We start from the raw sequence: 23875 nt of genomic DNA on the forward strand, positions 1-23875 counted from the left end.
CATCACAATTTTCTGCAAGATTTCTAAAATACTCATATACTCAAGAATTTGGATAAAGTTGGAATAATGAGAATGAAATATCAAAATGGTTGTCTCCAATTTGTTTAAACTGGGTCTTTAAAAAATACTTTTTAAAAATTTAGATTTAGATTTTCAGTTCCACAACAACATATACACAATACATTCCAGTCCAAAATAGTAGGCTCTGCATTGTCTAATGAAAATAAATGTGGGAATGCAACAGCCACTTTCACACATATGCTTTTCACACACATATAAACGTTCATCCACTCGCAACTACCGTCACACATACAACCTCAGTGCCGCCTACCTTGTCAAAGTTTCCACATTATTATTATTATTATTATTATTATTATTATTACCATCATCACCATCACTGTCATCCTCATTTTATCATCATCACCATTACTACATTATTCCACAAATGGTATTTTTGTGTTGTTGCAATTTTCAATTAATTTGGCATACACCTGAAATTGATCTTGTCTCATGTGAGCTAGACATCATATTTCTTCCTGTAACTAGATAGATTTCAAAATACTTACAAAATACTTTTTGCAAATTATGTTAAACTCATTTCAGAATGATCACAATCCAGGCAACCACTGAAAGAGGGATCATAAAATAACCATTCGAGTAAAGGTGAAATACTATATTGAGGCTGCTTCTTGTTCACCTGCACATTTATCTCTTCTCTGTGTAATGCCATCCCAATATTTATGAATAGTCCTATAACATGGTTGTTATATTCATGCTGCACTGAGGCAAGCACACCACAGTGGACTTAGTTGTTTCTTATAAGAGCTGACAACTATAAACACATAAGATATGTGTCTTATCAGGACATGAGGAAATGAACTTGACCAATGGTAGTGAGGGGACTTAAACTAGGAAGTTATTTGGCTGATAGCTGACAGATGACTCTGAAGAGACATGCACTGTCAAGCCTCTGACCAGTATCATAGGTCTGAACGAATAGTATGATTTAATGGGCAAGAATTAATTTTCCATTTTCAGTGATTTAATATATTTGTCAAGTATTGTATCAACATAAGTGACTTCTATGAAATGCAACTGTCAAAGCTATTTTGAGTTTTAAAAAATTCCTCCACTCCATCTTCTTTACAGGTCTCACTTCTGATTCTGTGCCTTCTTTTACATTTTTCTTGCTTTATCTCATTCATTCTTGTCCCTACTTTCTTCTTTCTGCATGCCTTTTAAAATGTTCTGTTTACCCATCAGTTTCTTGTTCCCCCACCCCATTCTCTCTCAACTCTGTCTACAGCTTTCTTTCTCTGATGTAGTTCTTATTCTCACCCTCAGTCTTCTTTCCTCTCTCGGTTCTTATTTTCCTATCATTTTTTTATTTTCTGTGTTTGGCATGTGTTGGTCTGTTGGTCCATGAAAAAACTTATTAAATTCTACAAAATGAATCTGCATTGCAACATTTTTTATAACAAAATCACAGTTGTAGGGGACTGTACTGTGACCTCTCAGTGTCCTACTGAACTGTTTAAAAGAATGTCATTCCTGTCGTAAGCTATTGTGATAATCTTTGATGTTATGGGGTTATTTTGTCTTTACTGGTCATGATGCTCTTGTTAAGGTCAATGAACCATGAACTCCAGCAAGTAACAAGACATTTTGGCCAAAAACCTGGTTTCCTTTGCCAGAATGCTCAAACCTATGGGCAAATGGATATTTCGGCAAGGCAATGATCCCTAGCACACCTCTGAATAAGCCAAAAAAATAAAAAATAAAAAAATGGCCAAACATTTCTGATAATGGTCATCTCCATCTCTAGACTTCAACCCCATCAATTTGTAATATGGAAATTATGAAAGATAATTTCAGGTCCTGGTTTTCAAATTAATTTTATTTAGATAAAACTGGAAAATATTCTTCCATCGGGGTCATTACAATTCTTACGTTCTTGGTGATACTTACCATTTCATAGGTGGAATTCTATGATTTTGCCCTTTAAGCTTGGACCTGGATGTCCATCTTCTATATGACAATGATTTTGTTGTGAGGCCTTTGTTATTCCATACATAATCTGTTGATTACAATACTGCACACATTCAGAATGCCAAGTTAGGCTGTTTTGTGTTATTTTATAGAGATGTAATGTATCCTTAAATGTTTGGTAGCATATTGACTAGTCTGTAACTAGCTCACTAGATGAGACATTAATATGCAGATGTCACTATTTCTAATTCTCCTCCAAACTGTAAGTTTTTGATTAGTCAGCGATGTTTACGGATTTATGCCAGCAAAGCAGATGTTCATAATATAGTAGCATGACAAAAATTAATGGTGGGAACAAGCCAGTTCACCACCGTTCATTATTTTACCAGAAGTCTAAAATACACTTAGGCCTTGAGCAGGGGAACCACTAAGCGACCGATTTTGTTCGACTTGGCATAGCTGCGTATAACAGGATAACAGCAGGGGTGCATTTTGTGGTAAGTTTGAGACACTAGCATTATAAAGTAGGCATATTTACCATAAAAAAATAATCTCCAATAACCTTAGTTCAGCTGAAGGTAGGTCTATCCATTTTATCTTATAGTTTGCATGCATGATTGATGAATATGATCAATACAAATCGACAAACATAATGGGTGAAAAGAACAAACAACCCAAGAATAAAATTAAACACTAAGGATCAAATTATTTCTGCTTATAAAACAATCAAGAGTTCGAGCAGGGCTAATGCTAATGCGGGTAGAGCAACGACAAGCAAGTGTACCTGCACAGTAAAATGTCCAGTGTTCATTCAACTCCAACAGAGTGCATGAGTCCAATAGGGACCATATGTAGGCTACTCTGTAAGAGTTGATTTAACACCGAACAATTTAATGTGAGATTTTAGACTACATTTTCTACATTGCAGACAAACTTCTTTTCATTGGTTCAAATGATTCATGATTGGATTGGGCAGATAAAGAGAACCTTTTCCCTTCCTAGAACTGTTTTTACTGTACGTCAACAGCGCTAGATTGTTCTCCACGCGCGGAAGAGAGCGTAATCACTCCGTAATCTGAAGACAGACGTTAATCTTTTATTTTAAGTTGCTTAGACTAAATCTATTCATAGCCACGTCTATAGCAAGAGACATCCCGACTAAAACTCCATCGTAACTCGACGAGTGCTTAGTCAATCGAAAAGACAGTTCTCTTTCCTATGTTTTGACGGCTCTGTGACGGTGCGATGTGGGAAGCAGTTGAGTACACCGCGGTTGCCAAGTATGGCGCTTTAACTGCAATTACAGTCCTCAGTAAGTCACGGCCTTTGTGTTGTTTTCATTCTGCATTCGGCAATGACGTTGTAGATCTGTGCAGTGTTAGTTACATGCAGCGATTTCTATTTTGGCTGTTTTAACATTAATTAACGTATAGTCTGTTAAAACAAGCAACGCACTGTGGATGCATTTGTGGAATATAGTTGCTTAAATACAATCAAGCCTTTTAATGTTGTTAGTTCAGTTGTTCTTTCAAACAAATTAAACAAAGGCGGTTGGCTACTTAAAATTCATAAGCCGCGCATTTCTACCTACCTGAAAAATTCATTCATTCATTTTGTTCGGTAGAGTTTACATTTGAGTAAACAAATGTGTTGATTTTTCTTTATGAACCTCGCACGAATGAGTGGAGAGGGAGATACAAGTTCCAGTTAAACTCAATACATGGGCTATTCTGTTTGTATATGGTTTTGTTTTTGTATAAACATGAATGAGTACAATTCTCAGTAATATTAATTTTTTTGTTCAAATCATAACAGAAAATTAATTCACTGTATAATCTGGTTATATCACACAGTGTATTGGAGCAAGTTCACTGTTCATTGCTGCAAGCTAATTTGTTTAATTACACACATCCTTAAACAAGGACAAATAGAATGAGGCCTGGAATGCTGTCAGATTTACACATAAAGTGTAGGCTACTTTAAAATTTTATTATAGCTACATTTTTATTATAGCTATATAAGTCTGTTCACAGAGCAGAACATACATTATCTTGCTAAGTGGAGCAAAGATGGTGATCCCATGTAGCTATGTTGTTTGAATTCTTTAAAAACTTGAAAAACTAGATGAGTACTGTAGAATTTCCATCAGTCCGGATGACTTTTAGTTTCTAGATCTCTGGAATGTTTTGGAGGTGGGGAGGATAAACAATTTGATCAGACAGAAACGGGATGTCTTGCGTGGCAATTTGGACAGCGTGGAAAAATGCGTCAAACCACCTACACCATGTGCGACTCGCTGTCAGGGGCAGTTCCTTTTTATTTTTGCACTGGCTACAGTAGCTACATTCTATAGGTGGCACTGAGAAGGCAGCTATACGTAAGTAAGCCTACGCCAAGCTCTGAAGGTTTTCATTTGGTTCTGATCCAGGCATAGTTCTGCTGAGGAAGTGGATTGCAGGTGGGGTCTGCTACAGCCGAACCCGTCTGGATGGGAAGACAGTTTTAATTACTGGTGCCAATACCGGTATTGGGAAGGAGACCGCAAAAGACATGGCCCGTAGAGGTAAGGTTTCATATATTCCACAAAGTTATTTTGTAGTACCCTTTAATGGAGAGTGGGACCCTTCTTAGGCTGATATTTATGTGTTTCAGGGGCACGAGTGGTGATGGCATGTCGGGACCTGACCCGCGGAGAGAAGGCGGCTGCAGGGATACGTCTGTCTACTGGGAATGGGAACGTCGTGGTGCGGCACTTAGACCTGGCCTCCCTGTACTCTGTGAGGCAGTTTGCCAAGGAATACATTGCCACTGAGGAGCGACTGGACATACTTATCAACAATGCTGGTGAGACTGAATTTTTTATTTTTTTATTTTTTTATTTTATTATAAATATATAATTAATTATAAAATATAGAGGGTAGCAACTCTATGACGGACGGTTAGACATCCCTCAGTATGGAGTGCCAGAGATGCACCCTTACCCACAATTTGATTATGCTGTGACTGACTTAAATAGGATTTTCCAAAGAGAAAGAAGACTGTAGAATTCTGAAAACAGGTGTATTCATGCTGTTGCAATTAGGACTAGTGTGTTAACAATGTTCAGTGAATCCATGTCTGACAGTAAAATAATAAAAAAATACTCAAAAACGCTGATCAGGAGCCCATTCATTTTCAATACATACTACCCACAATTTCATATGGAATTATAATTTAAATATACAGTAAGGTTAAATACAACATACTTCATATATTCACCATATGTGATCTGCTCTTTCAGGGGAGGGAAGGAAGGTGGGATGGACGGGCTTTTGTTTTTATTTATGTTTTCAAATATTTTGGAAACAATGTATAACTTGTGCCTCCCACAGGTGTGATGATGTGCCCAAAATGGCTGACAGAGGATGGCTTTGAGACACAACTAGCTGTCAATCACCTGGGGCATTTCCTGTTGACCAATCTCCTTCTGTCGAAGCTAAAGCTGTCTGCACCCAGTCGTGTTGTCAATGTGTCTAGCATAGCACACCGGGGCGGTAAGTCCCTCCCTTCTCACAGACCACCTTATTTTCACTTTAAGTACTGAATTAATTTGTTAGTAATTTATCTTGATTTTGAGCTTCAGCCATTTGGTGAGAGGTAGCTCAGGAGTGGCATGACTTTTGGCTATGAATGTGACTGTGATCTGTACATATCTTGCCTCAGGAAAGATCCACTTTGATGATCTTAACTTTGAAAGGACACCATATAACTCACTGGTGAGCTACAGGCAAAGTAAGCTGGCCAATGTGCTTTTCTCCAGGGAACTAGCACGCCGGTTGAAAGGTATGTGGCTGTATAATTTTATTCTCCTCACACTAATAATTGCATTGAATTCAACTCAATTCAATTTGATAATTTATCTCCTCAGGGATTTTAACCTTGCCATCTGTACAAAGCCATGCATCACAGAAGACTGCATAGATACATGGCTAAAAAGAACTAGCAGGATTTTGTGTACAGCAGATTGTAAAAAGTCTGCTGCTGTCACTAGCCTACTGGTCTGGCTGAACCAGCCATTCTGTTGTTTTTGTTGTTTTGGCATTTAGAGGTTACAGTAGGGATGAAAGAATTCTTAGTTCCCTTGCTTCTGGTTGTTACCATGAAATATTGTCCAGAAGGACGAAAATATAATTCTTCATTTAAAGGATGTGGGCTGTGGGTCTGAGGATGTTCTATCGGGACTGGCCAAAGCTCTCCTTTTAAAGGGATCCTGTAGACAGGCCTGTTTTATGCCTGTTTTATGCCTGTTTTTAGGGCCTTGCTTGAAGCGTTTTTTGTTTCTTGAAGCATATTTAAAACAGGTTCAGACTACATGGGTCCTTGAATAAAATAATCACAAATAAAAGTGTCATTTTCAAAGTGAGTGCCCTTTCTCAAGAAGTAGAAGTAGAAGCTGTATTCGCTAAAATGACTCATGGATTTTAAAAACACACTGAACATTTAACATTTATGTTTAATTGTTTCATATGTAATCCTTGTTTTTTAACTTAAATAATGAAAATGTATCATTACTTATTTATGCACTGTGTGACTGCTAGCATTGTATACAAAATGAACAGGAACATTCAGAACATATTATACAGGGGAAAACTCATGATACCATTTGCAAAAGCACTATAAACCAAACTTGAAACCACCTTGCCACATGCCGTGTGACACCCCTGGGAGAGGAATGTGGCATTCCACTTTTCACCGTAACTGCAACATAGACAGAGAGAGCACACCCACACTGACATGAAAACAAACATACTAAAATCCTCACCCTTCTCCCTCATGGGTTTGCAGGCAAAAATAATAAACTAAAACATCAAAGACAAATCAAAGCAAACCCAGTGAAATATATCCAGCTATCTCTTTTTTCAGCTGACTGCCTCCTTAGCTTTTCAGCTCCATTAGTTTAAGTTTGATTATTGCATAAACAGACTCACTCTCTCTCAGCATGCATGCTGCTGGTCTCAGCCCCATTCCACGGAGAAGAGCACACCTTTAAACACCTGGGCTGATCGATTAACGCAACCCAGGTGTGTGTGCTCACTTCACTAGTAGGCATGGCAGAGACTACTCCCACTCTCTGTCGGATTGAATGCCACACTTCTCCACCACTAGAATTCAGCCTAAGGTTAGTTCAGCTTGTGCTGAGGCCACTCCCTCCCAAGTTTCTCAATGACGTTGAGAAATAGGAGATCTCTGTTTAGACATAAGCATAAGTTATCAAAGGGAAGCAGCGGTGTTACAGCTGAACCCTGCGCCTGTTCCTCAGGAACGGGGGTCACGTCCTACAGCCTGCACCCTGGCGTGATCCGCACTGAGCTCAGCCGACACGTGGAGACGTGGTTCCCCCTGCTGAAGGCACTGCTGACTGCTCCCTCCATCCTCCTGATGAAAACTCCCAGAGAGGGTGCACAGACCTCCATTTACTGTGCTGTCACCAAGGGACTAGAGGACAAATCAGGGTGCTACTTCAGGTACGTTAAGGAACCCCCTTCTGTGTCATCAGGTCACGTAAGGATAATAAGCTCTGCCATTGTTACCAGAGTGGACTGAGGGCATGATTAGCTATAAACCAGGGTTAATCAGGAAACATCATTGTGCTTGGTATAATAGGTAATAATATTCATTTATACCTTTGATTAATATTAAAGGATTAAACGGTGTGTGCTTGTGTTTAGTGCATAATAATGTTGGCCCTGCCTCTCTCTATCTCAGCGACTGTGCTGTGAAGGAGCCTGCTCCTGAAGGCAAGGATAACAAGGTGGCCCTGAGGTTGTGGGAGGTGAGCTCGCAGCTGGTGGGGTACACAGAAGAGCACTGACTGACTCTGCCTTACTAAAGCCTTTGGCTCTGCGCTCTTGCCACAGCTCTTCTCTTGCTTCAACCTGCGTGCCTGAAGGCTGTTGCCTGTTGCTCAAGAGCTGATTAACCTGGACAACCATGCCAGGGGTACTTAAGAGAACTTCCTTCAGGAATAAGACTTCAGGTTTTGAGAGAAGCCATTCTCCAACTACCTGGAAAACCAGCGTGGTTGGTTAGAATCCCTTGGTGAACATTTGCATATTGAGATGTGAAAAGAGAGCAAATAGCACCTTTTGACACTGCATTAATTCATCATAACATTTGAAGTAATATACCAGTGAATATCAGTGAAGTGTAGACTAGTCTGATGAACGTAGTTTAACCAGTCAGAAAAAGCTACGTGCTTATTGGGTATACAGATGTATCTGAGTCTGACCGCACTGCAGGAACAGTTGCATGGCTTCATCGACTGATTGGCTCCAGGATTGGCACCTTACCTGGCTGGGCAGTGACAGTCTGTAAATTATTTCTTTAATAAAATTAAATGACTTTTTCTCCAAGGTATTTAAGATTCAGCAAGGGTATGTTTAATCTCTCTTAGTTTTATATGATATTTGAACTTGTCTCCCTGTCTGTGGTTCTGTTATTAGGATATTTTAAATTACTGGAATGAATATATTCTTGGGGAATGACCTAGGTTTATAAATGGGACAAAGTAGTATTGAGGATGGTAGCAGAGTGTGTTGGAAAAAACTAAATCGAATCTGTGAGTGTTTCCATTGACAACACGGTCTTTGAATAAATTTCTTATACTTAGCTGAAGTTTACATCCATGAATATGTTTTTGACTAATAAATGTTGATAACTTTCCTTAGTTAAGGAAGGTTTCAGTGTGTATCCAAATGCATGAGGTCAACAGATTTATGCATAAGGACAACATAGTCATGTTTAGAAATATACAGTACCACTGTGTCTAAACCAGAGCAGTAAAGCCAGTATTTTTGAAATGCATAATATTTTCAAAGTAGTTTGTATCAGCATGAGAATGCGGGTCAACACCAGAATCATAACTCCAGTGACTAAAACACCTGGATATGCGACCTCGTACACCAACTTTAGTATGTGTGGCACTTGCACGCGTATATGAGTGTGTGAATGACATAGCACAAGAAATATAAGTATTACAATTGTGCCCTTTAAGTATATGCAACTTGAGAAGACACATCACCTGTCTTGAGACTCAAGGTGACTTGTACACAGTGATCCACTAGATCTAGAGTCCAACAGTATATCGTGTTTATCTGAATTGGACGACATGCAGATATGAGCCTGTGACAATCTCACATCCACTGCATTTAGAAAGTAGCGTGTAATTATATTTTTTATTTGCTATTAAAATAAGTCAACATCAGTGACAGCGGAAACTCTGGGAATTTGTTGTTCTGATGTGTACGTCTGCTCCTGTATAGTTTTGACCACTAGAGGGTGGAAGAGTCAAATGATTCAGTGCACCATGAACCTGGGGTCTTCAGTTGGGATTGGCATCCAGGATCTCAAGAAGTTATTCACTGTGTTGTGACTGAGTAATGTACATATATGATAATATCCAGTTGTGTAAAAGTGCCCCATAGCTAAAATGCAAATCAGTATTTAGTAGATGGATTGTACTGAAATCTCACAATCACATTCCCTTATCTGATTTATACATTAAATCGAATAAACTAAGGGTGCTCTATTGTGAACTGTTTTATTTACTGAAGGTCCTGAAAAGAAACTCAACAATATGTACCTGGCAGTGTTGAGCAAATAAGGCAGGGAAACAAGTGTTCTTTATTTTACTGGGTCACAAAATCAATTTTAATCAATAATTAATCCATCACTAGCAAGACTTGTACAACTAGGCAAAAAACCTTGGTATGGTTTTTTTTAATGGACTGGTGCTTTAAACTTATATTTGCTGCCTTGCACCTGAGTGTGACCACATCTGGTCTTTTAATCTCCACCTTTCCTCCCCTCTGTCTTATAGAGCAAGTGAATGAAGAACTCCTGATGTGTGTTTTTCACTGCTCACCCATTCTGGCTTATGTTCATTCTTGGGGAAGTTGGACATTCCATGCTAATTCAGGGTACAGGTCTACCTCATCACCTATGTTCCTGAGCTTGGTGCAGCTCAAAATCAACAATGAGGATTTAGTAAGAGTTTTCCTGCAGCGGATACCAATAGCAATCTGCAGAAGCTGTTGTCAATCCATCCACAGATTCTTGGTAGAACCACACTTGAGTAGAATATACATTATAAAATTCAAATGAAATGTGACCAAGATCGTGATGTAATGGGAACTCCTTTTTACATTCTGGTTAAAGCCTGGCAAGTACAATAAAATTAACAGAAAAATAGAATTGGTATGTGACGTATATATGAGTCAAGTAATGTTGTAAGTGTAACGACATGGCAGGTAAATCATGCACTTTCTGTGTTGAGCGTTAGTTTACGCTATATCTGGAGACAAAAATTCCTATAGGATTTCAGAATCTCTCTAAATCTGAAATCTTTGTACTCGTGATCTGTTTGTCTCATGAAATCCAACAGTCAATCCTATTAAGCAATTAAAGGTTTACACACAAAGGTTAGAAGCCACGTTTCCAACTTGGAGCAGGGACGTCAAGGTACCAATAATAGTAACGTGTGTGAGCCAAAAACCACTTTCACCCAAAGCCCTAATAATCCCTTATAAGCAAACACACCGACTTCAATAAACAACAGTCTTTTCACTAAATGATACCACAGAATGGACAATAACAAGTAATTCAATTTTAAACTACTAGCTCATTGGACTAACATTGTAACTTGGTTAAGTAAACTTGTGCTAAAATGTAATTGTTCAATGGTAAACGTCTGTTTTTTTCTTTATAGTGTGGAATTTTATACCAGAGAAAACAAATTAACATTTAGTAGTCGGATTGCTGTTCTATAGCTTTAAACAGGTACCAAAATTGTATACCGTTTATCGTTCTTTCCTTGTTGTACTAAACACTTATTTGGAGTCACTCAACATTATTACATATTAAGGTACAGTATTTTCCAGAATGATTTCTTACCTAGGGCAACTACAATGTGCACAGCATGAATCCATTTGCAGAACATTGCTGGACGTAGCTACAGTAGCTATTACAGTAGCTAGTCAGGTCTTTCAAAAAAAAATTATCATATTGTTCCAATCAGTCCAGAGCAATGAAGCCTAAAATTAGCAATAATAATGCTGGAAATATAGTAGTAACTCTCCATTAATCTACGATTCCTATCATTTCTTATTTGGTTTAGCCACGATAACTGTGGTGGGTGTAATCTTACGACAAGGTCAGCCAGTCACTTATACTCTAATGAGATTAATCACGTAAAGATTCAAGTGGAATGGCAATCCCCGAGATCGATCCTCACCAGCTATAGTATCTCCAGGGTAAGAAGATATAAGGCACAGTTTGAAAGCACGTGGCAGAGCTGAAAAAGCTGTTAAAGGAGATGCGATAAAGGCAGTGGTTGTGTCACAGGTGGAGCAGGAACAAGGTTGGCAGAATGACCTCTCCAACAGAAAGCACATAAGTGGCATCATGTGTGAGAGAGAAACAGCAGTATATGCAGATTGTCCTTAGAGATCAAACCTCTAGCTTAGTCAGAGGCAAAGATCTCACGTTTTACAGCAGACCGCAGTGAAGCATCTGGAGCCATTCAGAAAAACGTGACAGTACATCAGTTCTGTTTATCGGGCAACTGAACACATGCATAGACATGAGATGCAACTGAGTAATCTCCAAGACAAGAGGTCATTTGTGTTTATGCCCTGGTTCATAGCTTCACTTGAGTTGCTAATGGTGCCTTGGTAGTCTCTATGATAACCCAACCCCTCCCGCACAACACACACACACACACACACACAAACACAAACGCACACGCAAACACGCATATATTCATACACACTTATGACTTTCAGCACCCAAGACAGCTCCCCAGTGCCGGCCCAATCAATGAGGAATCCTGGGTCAAGCCCCTTTTACTGTCGCTTGGTGTCCTATTAATTTTTGGATAATGCAGTCTGGCAGAGTGGGACCATTGATCACTGCCTTCAGCACAGGCATTAGGGTAGTAATGGGCCACAATGACTCTCCTCTACAATGTACTTACCAGCCCATTTTCTCTCTCTCTCTACCCTGCTTTTCACCCTGGCCCTCTTTAAAGAGTGCACAAGCCCCCAGACAGCTGTATTGTGTGGAGGGCAGGGTAAAGCAGGAAAAATGTAAGCTATTATATAACAGTCTCGACCTGTGGAACATGTGTTCTGTTATGTTTTTCTGCTTGTAAATCTTACATGAACAGCAGACTAGAAACATTACAGTGTTCCAACAACCACATAAGCTTACAAATGCAATTGAGTATGTCAAACTGGGTGAAAAGAATACATTACTAAACAATTAAATATGCACAAGTATAACACATTGACTAATCGGGTTACCACAAAAGCATTTAGTTATTTATTTTTTAAACACCAAGACTGTGGGAAGCCATGCAATTAGTGGATCATTGTGGGGAGCCTGGCTTTGCAAGGCCATTGAAACACCCCATTCTGTTTAGAGTCTGGGAAAAGCATAGCTCATCTTAGACTGGCCAGGCTAAGCCAGTGCATATTTGACTAACTATTTGGGATTATTCTGGGCATAACAGCAGTGCTTTTTTCTTTTATGCCGTGAAATAAGGTCCTTTTCAAATTTTCCCTGCTAATTTTCAGCAATATCTATTTGCTATTTCATGCAAAATGAATCTAATGTAATACCTTATAAAGCCACTACATAATACATCATACCTTTGGTTATCGCTATTGCCATACAAAAACAATATCAGGTTTTAGCAACTGAATTTTATGGGACTTGTGATATTATGCCTATAATGTCATAATGCTTATTGCATATATGTCATATATGCCCATAACCATATATCAGTTATGATAAGGTGGTTGCCATGTTTATTCATGCATATGATAATTGTTTACAGTCTATAAAGGTGTTATTTAGGCTCAAGTGAAGCATAACTGATTATTTGAATGCATGTTTCTCTACTTTCCCTAAACTATCCTTTTCAGAGGGTGAGACCTCCTCTTATATTGAAATAATATCTGTTCACGTACAGCACCTCCCTCCCTGTATTCACAGTGTCTGTACAATCAAAGAATCATTGCATTCTGAAAGGTGTAAAGCCTTGCACTTCCATCAGACCCCCTTCTGTTGCTGAATTCCACAAACAGAACTAAAGAGGAGAACGTCAAGGAGGGGAAGCTCTCTGCTTGATAAAGCATTCAAATCTACGTTTGCGTAATTATCAGGAATGATGATTGAGGAACAGTTATAAACGCATGCGTTATCATCAACCTTTACTTGATTCAGATCACTCCACTCCAGTCACATAGTTTTTACTCAGCTCATGGCAATTAGATGAGTCAAAATCTGCTGTCGAATGGAGGTGTGAAGTTCACTTGCAGCTCTTTCCTCACCTCTGTTAGAGTAGAAGATTTAATTTCACCCTTAATAAGCCAAATAAGCCTTTGCGAGGCCTAAATCAGTTCATGGTTAATATTACTCATGATTCAAACATTTTAATGGCGAACAGACATGGAGATATTCCTTATCCGGGAAAGCTGGGTTTTAAGAGCGGAGACAAAGTGTCCAGTCTTTTTCAAAGGGCAAAAAGGGTTCAGATGAAAGAATGTCTCCCTGTGACTTACAGGACAGCGGCGTCCATTCGTGACGTACTTTACTGGACTCTGAAGAAAGGCCGCATAGAATATAAGCTGTGGCTAGCTATGAATACGGTTTGTCATCATGACTTCCCCTCACTATTCAAAGTAGTCTACAGGGGCATCTGCTTTTCCCTCCCTCTGAACACTCCTTGACTGTGCTGACTGTTGGGAAAGCTCTGCGGTTGGGGGTGGGGGGGTTACTGGATGGTATGGGACACCAGCCAAAACTAAGTAAGAATGGGCTAGCTTTGTGTCCCATGTCCATTAGAGACCTGTGAAGTTGACTTCAAGGGTTGCAAATGGACCCCCCACCCCCCCATTCTCTACTCCCACCACAACGATGGGGGCTGACTGTCTGACTGCTGACCCTTCAGGGAATTTGAATAAGCATGCCCTACAGTAATCTGTATTATGCTCTGTAGTCTTTTCTGGAATTCAGTGACACAATAGCATTATGCAATGCCTATATATTATGCAAATGGTATTACTAACATACAGGAAAATTAATACTACTTTTTATTTGCTCAATTACGCTCTGGACTATGTGTCTTTCTTCAAGGGCTTACAACTTTTCTCAGGGGGTATCAAAATCCAGAACAGTATTGAATTAATACCTCAGTCAAGCAAATTGAATTAGGCAAATCCAGCATAAACGGCGAGCTCCATAATCAAGACTGCGGGGCAATGGATCAAGGGTCACCGGCACTGACAAATGAAGGTTTTAGTATTTACAGAGTTGTTCTTTCTGCCGGTTGATTTAGTTCATCAGCTGTGCTTTGAGCGTATCGTTGTTTTCTGAAACAGACGGAGGAGAGGAGAGCAATGTTACAGCCCCTTAACTGCCTCAAGCAGGCAGAGGAGTCGATAATGGGTGTTCAGGGTATATCTCAGTGATTTAGTATATTAGCATGTGTATTAAACTGTGACTCTTCCCTGTTAGTTTATCTCTCGATGTCTGCATATGGCTGCATGTGACCTTTTTAACTTGTACCGGGCCTAGATTCTTCCTTCAAAAGGATCAACAGTCTTTGAAATATAGCTTTGAATTTTTAATGCGATAGTAAAAATACTGTGGTCCCATCCTGCAATGCACTGGAAGCACCACAACAGCATGAGTACCTGCAGTGGTACCTGAGATTTGTTGTTACCTGCTGACATCCTCACCCAGCCCTAGGTGTCCCACAGATGCTCCTGAGGAATGAACCTCCTCCAGCCCAGTGCTATAAGGTCCATCTATAAGGAGGAAGGAGCAAAAAGGGTCTCTTCTGCTGCCCCTTCCCTCAGGGGCGGCTGCAGTCCCTTTCGTGCGTGAGCCAAGCCCCCTTCCCTGGGGGCTTGGTGCTGTCCACACATAATTTATGAGTCCCACCCCCGCTACACAAGGGCTGCTCAGGTCAAGGGGTGTCACTTAATGGGGCCCGGTAAAAATAACCTGGAGGTGGGGACAGGGGGGCTAGCCAGTTCAATCACTCAGACAGATTGCTCTTCTCTCAGCAGGGACAGAAAAACTGCCCAGAGAAAAGTCAGAATCCACTCCTGGCTGTTTATTTTGTCAAGCCTTGCTCAAGAGGCACAGCAATTGTTGGAAGTGCTGGGGGACCCGGGGGAGTTGATTCCCTGGCCCATCTCTTTGGTGAGCCCAGTCTCCTCCTTCCAGTGCATCAGTACAGTGTGAACAGGGGGGGGGGGGGGTGGAGTGTCATTTGACTATGGCTGCATTTGCATTTTGGAACCTCTTTGACTTTTCTCTGATTACAGTTCTGTGTCTAGCCATAATGTGAATTGGATTAACCTCCCTCACACAGTCTGTGTTGGAAAAGTAGAGGAGCAGTGCAGCATGAATATTTTTTGCCAAATGTTTCTAAGCACGCATGGTTTTTCGCTGACTGCCTACACACACAAACTCTCCCATACCTGCTCATCCATCTTATCTTATGCGTGTGTGTGTGTGTGTGTTTGTGTGTTTGTGTCTGTGTGCAGGTGTAGATGTGCGTCTGTACTTGTGTGTATGTGTGTCTATCTGTGTCTGTGTGTGTGCATGTGTGCGTTTGTGTGGGTGTATGTGTCTGTGTGTGTGTGTGCATGGGTGCGTGTGTGTGAGTGTGCGTGTGTCTGTCTGTGTCTGTGTGTGTGTGTGTGTGTGTGTGTGTGTAAGTGTGGGTGTATGTGTCTGTGTGTGTGCATGGGTGCGTGCGTGCATGTGTGTGTGTCTGCAGGGGGTAACCCAGCCCTGACATAAGCTCTCAGTTCAGGCAGGGCAGCAGCTGGAGGCACCTGGCAGCTGCTGAGAGGGAAGCGGGGCGACCTCTCACAACTGTAACTGTCAAACTGACAGGCACACACACCCACTCCCCCATACACATACACACATATTACTGCGTTTCTGCATTAACTCTGACACACAATGAGTCCCTGTCAGACAGGGACTGGGCAGAACAAACATACACCTCATATATAAGCACTCAATCCTATCCACTCACTGAGTAAAGTATACTCAACATATATAGACTCTATACATTATACACAGAGGCTTTGTCTCCTGTTCCCTGCCGGTTATCATTTTGTCACTGTGTTCATCATCATAGGTACCACCTGAGAGGAACCACCAATCATCTTCATCCTGTACTATACCAGGCCGGGATCAGTTTGGCACGAGTTTTTGCACCATGCACAGCACCTACCGATTAAGACATTCACCACACTTCCATACAAAACCGTGCATAGAAATGAATATAATTCCTGGCCAACAGTAAAGCATACTCTCATTTTTTCACTCTGCATGTTGGCTGCTTTTTAATCCGATGGGCCCCTTTCTTGTACGATTAAAACGAAAACAAAAACAATTGCGTCAGGTTACTGCATGGTGTGTAATCAGCTTAGCAGGTCTGAGTTTTGGCCTCAGCTGTAGTCTCCCACTTTGTGTTTGGCCTTGAATGCATGTCCTCTATTCAGCTCACTGGAAAAGGGACTTTTGTTCGCCTGCACACAGGAACCCTGCAGGTGTGGGGGAAACTTGAGTGAGGCTGTGCTGGTGCTTTGGATGAATATCACACCCACAGTACCCATGTCTCACTGGGTGAATGAGACTGACTGACAGGTTGCCCATAGTGCAGCTTGTTCCCAGGTTCAGCCTGAAGAGGAAGATATACATTATGGCTGATGATTAATACATTTAGCTTATTAGGGCTATGACTTGTGTGTCTGCCTCTGTTCTTGGTTCTCCTCCTCTCTTCTTATTTTCAGTGGTTTTCTCTTTCCTCAATTTCTGCCCACTCTTTCGTTGCCCCCTTTTTTTCACTAGCCCTCAATATAACTTTTGAAACTTCTTTACCTCCTTTTTTCCTTTTCTCTGTTCCCAAATTCCTTCCTGCCATTCATTATTCCCCACAGTTCTCCTCTCCCTGATGCACTTCCCTGCTCTCCTTCTATTGCCCCCCCCCCCAACCCTGACCCAACAATGCCCAGTTGTTAGTGCAGCGATTACAGCCTTGTGTGAGAGAGCTTTTGAGTACAGCCCATGGGCTGGGAGCCAGTGATTGTGGAATGCAGTGAAAAGTGAAAGTCAATCTGGAGCCTGTGACAGCTGCAAGAACAACCCTGCCCCCGCCCCCACCCCCGCCCCTCAATCCCTGTCTGATGTAGTCCCGGCGCTGAAGCTGCAGCTGAAATGGCACAGTCAAGCAGGCAGGGCCACACCTGTTCATGCACAAATGTTTGAGAGACAGGGAGCAGAACAGGGTGTGGACCTGGAACAGGTGAACATGCAGCACACGCACACCTGAGGTCAGCTTCAGGTTGGTCATGAGGTATCAAGTGACATGGGAGGGGGGGTGATACAGTGGCTGGGCCAACGCAGACAACAACATCCTGCTGCTTCAGTCCTCTGGATCAGATGGCATCTTCAGGGCTCAAGGTTGGCTCGACACCAACAGAGAGGCGGCTCGCAAATTTAGCCTGGCCGTTATCCTAGCCTCACCTTCCCCAGCACAGGTCTCACCCACCGGACCTCAGGACAGTGGAAAGCAGTAATGTTCTGTGAGTGAGCTTTAATCGCAGCATGGTGCAGCAGTGCCGAGAGGCAGAGAGGGTGTCTGGTGTGTAATTAATGCTCTGCTCCAACCATAGCTTATTGTTGTTTAGGATAACTTTACTGCTCAATGGTATTGCACGCTATGCCATGCAATCAGTAATGCTAAAGCTGTTAAGTAGACAGCTGCCTAATTTCCCAACCGGACGGTGCCCCTCCCCTTTGCACAGCCTTGTTTACGAGAGCAACCCTTTCCACTGTGCAGAAATGGTGCCACTCCCGGATATGAACGCCATTGACTGAGCAATGTTGTTCCATAACAGCCAGAGGCCATCAGAGAGTCAGAGGCATCAGTCAATTCCCTGTCTGTTCCCAGCATGCATCAGGCGCAAGGAAGTTGCAATCGATCGGTTTATGGTGCTCCGGTCGGCATGTTATCATGACATGTGTTACATCACCATTGGCAGAGAGCACTTACAGTGACTGGGAGGGTAAAAGCCAATTGGCACCGTGCTTCCACCACATGGATCTTTATGTAGTCATAAAATCATTTTCATGTACACAATTGAGGTTTCATTACCTCTTAGGGAGCTTAATGGCATCAGCATTCCACTTCAGCTGGTGTGGCAACATTAAACCAAATAGAAATGATCAGAGATCTTATTTCAGTGAAGTAGTATTTATTCATGTGAAGCATTCATACATGCATATAATCCTACCAAACTTAAATTCTGGAGGCTAAAAGGCATCAAATTATTGAAGTAAAATAATTGTAAAGTATCAGAAATCTTGAAACAATCATATAAACAGGCTATATATGCATATTGTAAATAATATTTCTGCTGCCATACAGCCACAGACAATTGTCTAATTAGAAAATAATCACACTGCAAGAAAATGACTATTTCTATAAAAATCAAACACATACTTACCCACGCACACACACACACACACACACACACACAATCCAGTTTCCCCCAACAAAACTGTGTCTCTAAGTGCTTCAGGGCACTGTGTGACCACGAGCCACAGGCAGACATGACGTCAGTCCTGTATCATGTCTCAGTGAGGAGAGAGAGAGAGGAAGTATTGATTCATATTCACCTGAGTATGCTGCTCTGTGCTGGCTCTGATGGGCTCATACCACGCAAGCCATCCCAGTTCCCTTGTGTTACAGGTGGTCTGAAAAATGAGCACAGTTTAGCGCCCTGATCACACAGCGACAGTGAGGATGAATAATGCCTGTTCTCCTCCATGTGGAGCTGCTTCATTTCTTCATTATTATCAGTGCTGATGCATATTTAATACCCTCCACTTAGCCAGCCCAGGGACATGAACGATCCTGTTTCCACCAAATGGCGTGGCATGGACTATCAACCAGCGTCCCACAGCTTGTAGACATAGATTATTAGATAGAAGTACTACTACAGTGCTCATATTATTTCACCTTTTTAAAACTAGTAATGCATTTCACAGGATCACTTATTGAAGTCTCATGGGGCTGTATGCTGCACATACATGCTTCCCAAGAGGGTGAAAAAAGTTCACGGAAAGTTCTAACCTTTTGTCAGCCACTGTTTCTTTCCACTCCACAGTCCACTATTGGATCTATGCAGCCATTGCATCAGAGGAGTACACGTCATGCGCAGCTGGAAGAGGCAGACAGTTGACACCCAATCAAACACATGAATTGCCAATGTTCAGTGAGACATAGATAATCCCATAGACTGGAATCCCTCCTTATGTGAAAAACACTATTGGCCTGGGCAACCAATTGACCACTGTCCTGCAGGCCTGCCGACCAGTGCAGCCATGGTCTGTATTCCACGCCAGACTATGAGGCACACGCAGAACACTGAAACGATGTCATAACAGGTTGCCACCCAGCAGCTCCAAAATAAGGGGCTTATTCATTTCAATGTCATTACATTTTGGTTATCACTTTTGGCATTCTTTATAGGTCATTCCAATCAATACATTCCTCATTATAAGAGAATGTGTCTGCTGCTGATTGTCCCTGGATTCATCAGGCTCTCTTAATTTTAATGAATAAGGCAATCAGTTCATCAAACGGCATTCCGATGTTTTAAAAGCCATTTTCGGCAGGGAAGGATTTAATATCTGTGCTGCGGCTGAACTGGCCCAAGGCATCAGAACTGTTGTGACATTAAAGTACCACTTAAATGTTTCCTATTTTGGGGCCATTTTTAAATTACTAAAATATTATGGATTTTACTTTTGAATTAATCATGGCTCAGTAAATGAATTAGTAAATGAATAGCAACATATGGCTTTGTACTATGTGTATATAGCATATAGGTAATACATGTTCTTAGGTTGTTAATGGACTATCATTGGCAGGAAGAGACTGAACAACATTGCATTTGTATTTGTTTTGTATTTGTATTTGAAATCACTAATTTAAATGCAAAATAATGCAAGGCAAGTAATGTATTTGGAGTATGAGGAATTGAAATGAAGGAAATTAGACATTTTGATGGCCTCTATAGTGTGACATTAAAACAACTCATAATTAACCTCCACCTCACTTCAGGTTAATGTCATGAGGGTATACTAATCCTTCTGAGGCATATTTAGCCCTTGTATATTGCAAGTTCACTGCAAGTCACAATGACATTGTGCTGTATTTGAATGAGGCATGGAGAGAGAGAACAGTTGGGGGTGGGGGGTTTGCGGGCAGGGAGAAAACACATTGATTGAAATAGTTTAATTGAGTTTCCCCAACCCAGTGTAGCTGGAAGCCATTTCCAGTTGAAGTAATGGTCTGTATAGAAAATGTGTTTGTCTGTTGCCCAGGCAAGGGTAACAAACACATGTATGACCATGTGCTATCGAAGGAAAGGACAAGAAAGGTCAATGCCATATATATGAAACTGCTTGTGTTTGCAGGGTGGGGTTTGCAGTGCTTCTCCCACTAACGTGTGAAACAAGCATGACCCATGCAGACTTTTACATTATTTTACATTCAGAAGTATATGTTTCCTGGAAGGCTGAATTAGACCGGTTTCATTCCATTCCAGGCCATTCCAGAACTACTCAACATTATTCTGGAATGAACAGTAAAGTATGTAAATGCATCTTAATAGGCATGGAGGCTATGCTAATGAGTGCTTAATTGATTGTTATCAGAATTTGACAGATGCATTGCCATAGATCATTCTGGTATAGTCCCATGATGACCATTGCCTGGTTGGTGCCAGCTCTGTGCATTTGCTGACAGGGCACAAAGGTGACACCAGTGATATCTTTTCAGGACTCATGAATAATGGACAAGGCTATATTGTTTGCTTTGATAATGAAAAGATTAGAACGGTACTTCAGGCCTGCTTTCAGGTGGAAAGAGGTTTTACTCCTAGGTTTCATTATATCTATTGCATTCTCCTTATGGATAGTCTCCACGTGAGACTCCAGATAAATTGTGGGATTGTAAACGCAGAAGGGGCCCAGCCCTTACCATAAGACAGACAGATCGATAAGCGATAAGATAAGATAAATCTAGAAAATCTAGAACTTCAGACCCAACATCCAAGGCCTAATAGCTGCATCTTCAAGGAATGGAGAGATCTCAGGTTAAATGGGGGCTCTTCTTTGAGGTTAAACAGACTAATCTTTGGGGCTCTGCTTACTCATCCAAAAAGGCCAACCCAGGGACCTAGGATTAGATTACTGCTTCACCAGACTGACCCCTTCATCCGAAGACCAGTCACATGCGACAGTCCAGGACTATCCTGGGTGAAGCTACAGTACCAAGAGAAAACCTGTGACCATGGAGTTTAGTTGTTTCTTGACAGAGATGATAGGTAAATCAGTTTTCTTTTTAATGAGCAGAATGAGCAGAAGTTTTGAAAAGACAGACAAAACTGAACAAAATTAGACATTGGTGAGACAATGTGCAAATACAAACACAAAGTGTTTCTCATCTGTTGGGCAGGTGTTTGGAGGTTTTTCTTTGTTGTGGTGAGAATTCTTCAGTCATCAACTGTAGAGGTCTTCCTTGGCCTACCAGGTCCTTTGCGATTACTGACCTCAGCAGTGCTTTCTTCTTCTTAACAATGTTCCAAACAGTTGACTGAGGTTTGACTAAGGTTTGACCGATGTCTCTGGCTGTTTTTTCTTATTTCTAAGCGTCATAATGGTTTCCTTGAATTTCACTGGCATAATTCTGGTGACTAATTGCATAACAGACTCCAAATGCAATCAAAAGCCTAGAATCAAGACTAGATGCTGAAAGCTCTCTTATATCTGCACTGAGGAAGCTGAACACACCTGACTCATTAGAAACACCTGCAAAGCCATTTATCCCAAACATTATGGTGCCCTGAAATAAGGGGACTGCATATAAAAGTGCTGCAATTTCTACATGGTAAAACCAGAATGTATAAAAAAGAGAAGCCGAAAGCTGAGAATGTGCACTTTAATCACAGGAAGAATTGTTTGATTACAAATAGGAAAAATGTGGAGTGCAGAGCCAACTAAGAAATATATATCTCTTTGTCCAAGCATATATATTCTGACATAATGTTTGTTGTGTTTTATATCGAAATCCAACCTAATGTTAAATAAAGCTAATAGGGGGGAAAGGATGGGTTTAGACAAAAGCTGGATGAAACAGCAGAATGCGGGATCATATTTCCCCAGTATTCTCATGCATTGTCTGTGGATCAGCATTGCCACAAACCTGGGCATGGCAGAACATGCAGAGGGACCCAGAACATGCAGAGCATCTCCCGCTGAGGCCTGCTCTATTATTGATAGGTGTCCAGTGTAGGATGACAGGGCTAGCATTACTGCCCGAGGCCCTGGGGTCTACATGCTCTTTGCGGCTCTTTGGCTACGGCACTGTCTGCCCTGGCTGGGCGGACACTGAGCAGACGCTAAGACTGAGAAACACAGCAACCAGCTTTCTTTATAGCAGTCAATGCACGCATCATCTCCTGTAACGCATGGCTCCCTAGTGTTGATATAATCTCTGTGGCCGTAAAGCAAGTGTCTGTCCCATTGATTCACTGTGTAGAGCATTTGAATCCTGTCTGGGAGTTAATGTCTCCAGCTCCCTTGCTCTGCATTTACACTGATCTCCACTGATCCATCTCCTTTCTTCAATGCACTGTAATGTAGTTTCTGTTGCTGGTTTCCTCCACCTGTGCAGTGTATGATGCTGTATCAACTTTGTGCAAGTTTAGATCTCTAAAATCCTGGGGACTTGACTTATAAAATTATTAACACAACATATGTTCCTTTTTTGTTTTGTTTTTCGGGTGTTTACATTCTGGGCTTGTACTGGGGACATGCAACATATCTCAGTATTTGAATAAAGATGGATGATTCAACGATGCTGGCTGTTAAGTTACTGAAGAAAGAGCTTATGAATAATCATCTTTAAATATTCACAGGCAAGTTAACTGCCTTGTCTGCCAGAACTGTCAGAAATGATCTCAATTAGTCTTCCCCAGTCTTTGCACATCTCTGCTTTGTGTTGCCTTTGTATGTTGTTAGCTGCTATTTTCACAGCAGTTGTCAGGTCTGTTAGGTGCCTGGTGTTCATGTGCTGGTGTGTGTGATAGTGCTGGACTGTGCCACTACAGTGCTCAGATGGGAGCCTCTGTTGAGCTGTCTATCATTCCCTTACTGTATCTTTGGCCCTTCAGATATGGTTTTGTTCCAGAGAACTGGGAAGATGTTTTGTCCAGCTGTCCACAAGTCCAGTGGCCTGGTTACACATTTACACGGGTCCTTTTCATGAAATCATGTAAACGTGTAGCCAGACCACTGGACTTGGTTTCTTGTAATGCAACATCAGTACTCCCCCAAATGGCAAAAGCATGCTTTTAGTTGATCAATTAATTTATTTGTTCCTCTGAATCTTGTATAAACACATGTAAGTCAATTATTCAGCTGATACTGGGAGAATTAACATAGAGCGATTCAAGTGGAAATATTTTCATAAGGACTGGCTTGTTTTACGTGATATGTGAGTTGTTTACATATGTTTACATATTTATGCAAATGTATATATAATGGCCTGTCAGTGTATACATACCTTATATGGATATGTACATATCTATGTATTTACACAAACATACAGATTGTATAAATACATAAATCCATAATAAACAGTATGTACATACAGTTTATATATAATAAACTAGGATAATTGAACTGATACCATCACCCTCTAGTATTTATTATAAAATAATGTTTTTTAATGATATTACATAAA

At 41.1% G+C, this 23875-nt stretch overlaps 1 protein-coding gene across 1 annotated transcript; it reads left to right on the top strand.

The window, feature by feature from the left end:
• The first annotated feature begins 3045 nt into the window (after window positions 1–3045).
• On the top strand, window positions 3046–9563 carry LOC135263859 (retinol dehydrogenase 12-like). The gene is made up of 7 exons (XM_064352313.1): window positions 3046–3301; window positions 4418–4552; window positions 4642–4833; window positions 5361–5522; window positions 5692–5811; window positions 7289–7493; window positions 7735–9563. The coding sequence occupies exons 1-7, from the start codon at window positions 3235–3237 to the stop codon at window positions 7838–7840; spliced, it is 987 nt and encodes a 328-aa protein (XP_064208383.1). The 5' UTR covers window positions 3046–3234; the 3' UTR covers window positions 7841–9563.
• The last annotated feature ends 14312 nt before the right edge of the window (window positions 9564–23875 follow it).

This window comes from Anguilla rostrata, chromosome 1 (assembly GCF_018555375.3).
Source record: "Anguilla rostrata isolate EN2019 chromosome 1, ASM1855537v3, whole genome shotgun sequence".
NCBI lineage: Eukaryota > Metazoa > Chordata > Actinopteri > Anguilliformes > Anguillidae > Anguilla > Anguilla rostrata.

What these genes read in the sequence shown, in the direction of transcription:
- LOC135263859 (XM_064352313.1), top strand. Translation starts at nt 3,235, where the DNA reads ATGTGGGAAGCAGTTGAGTACACCGCGGTTGCCAAGTATGGCGCTTTA. An exon ending in AACTGCAATTACAGTCCTCA is followed by an intron (nt 3,302 to 4,417) that starts GTAAGTCACGGC and finishes GTTCTGATCCAG; the next exon opens with GCATAGTTCTGCTGAGGAAG. An exon ending in AAAAGACATGGCCCGTAGAG is followed by an intron (nt 4,553 to 4,641) that starts GTAAGGTTTCAT and finishes TATGTGTTTCAG; the next exon opens with GGGCACGAGTGGTGATGGCA.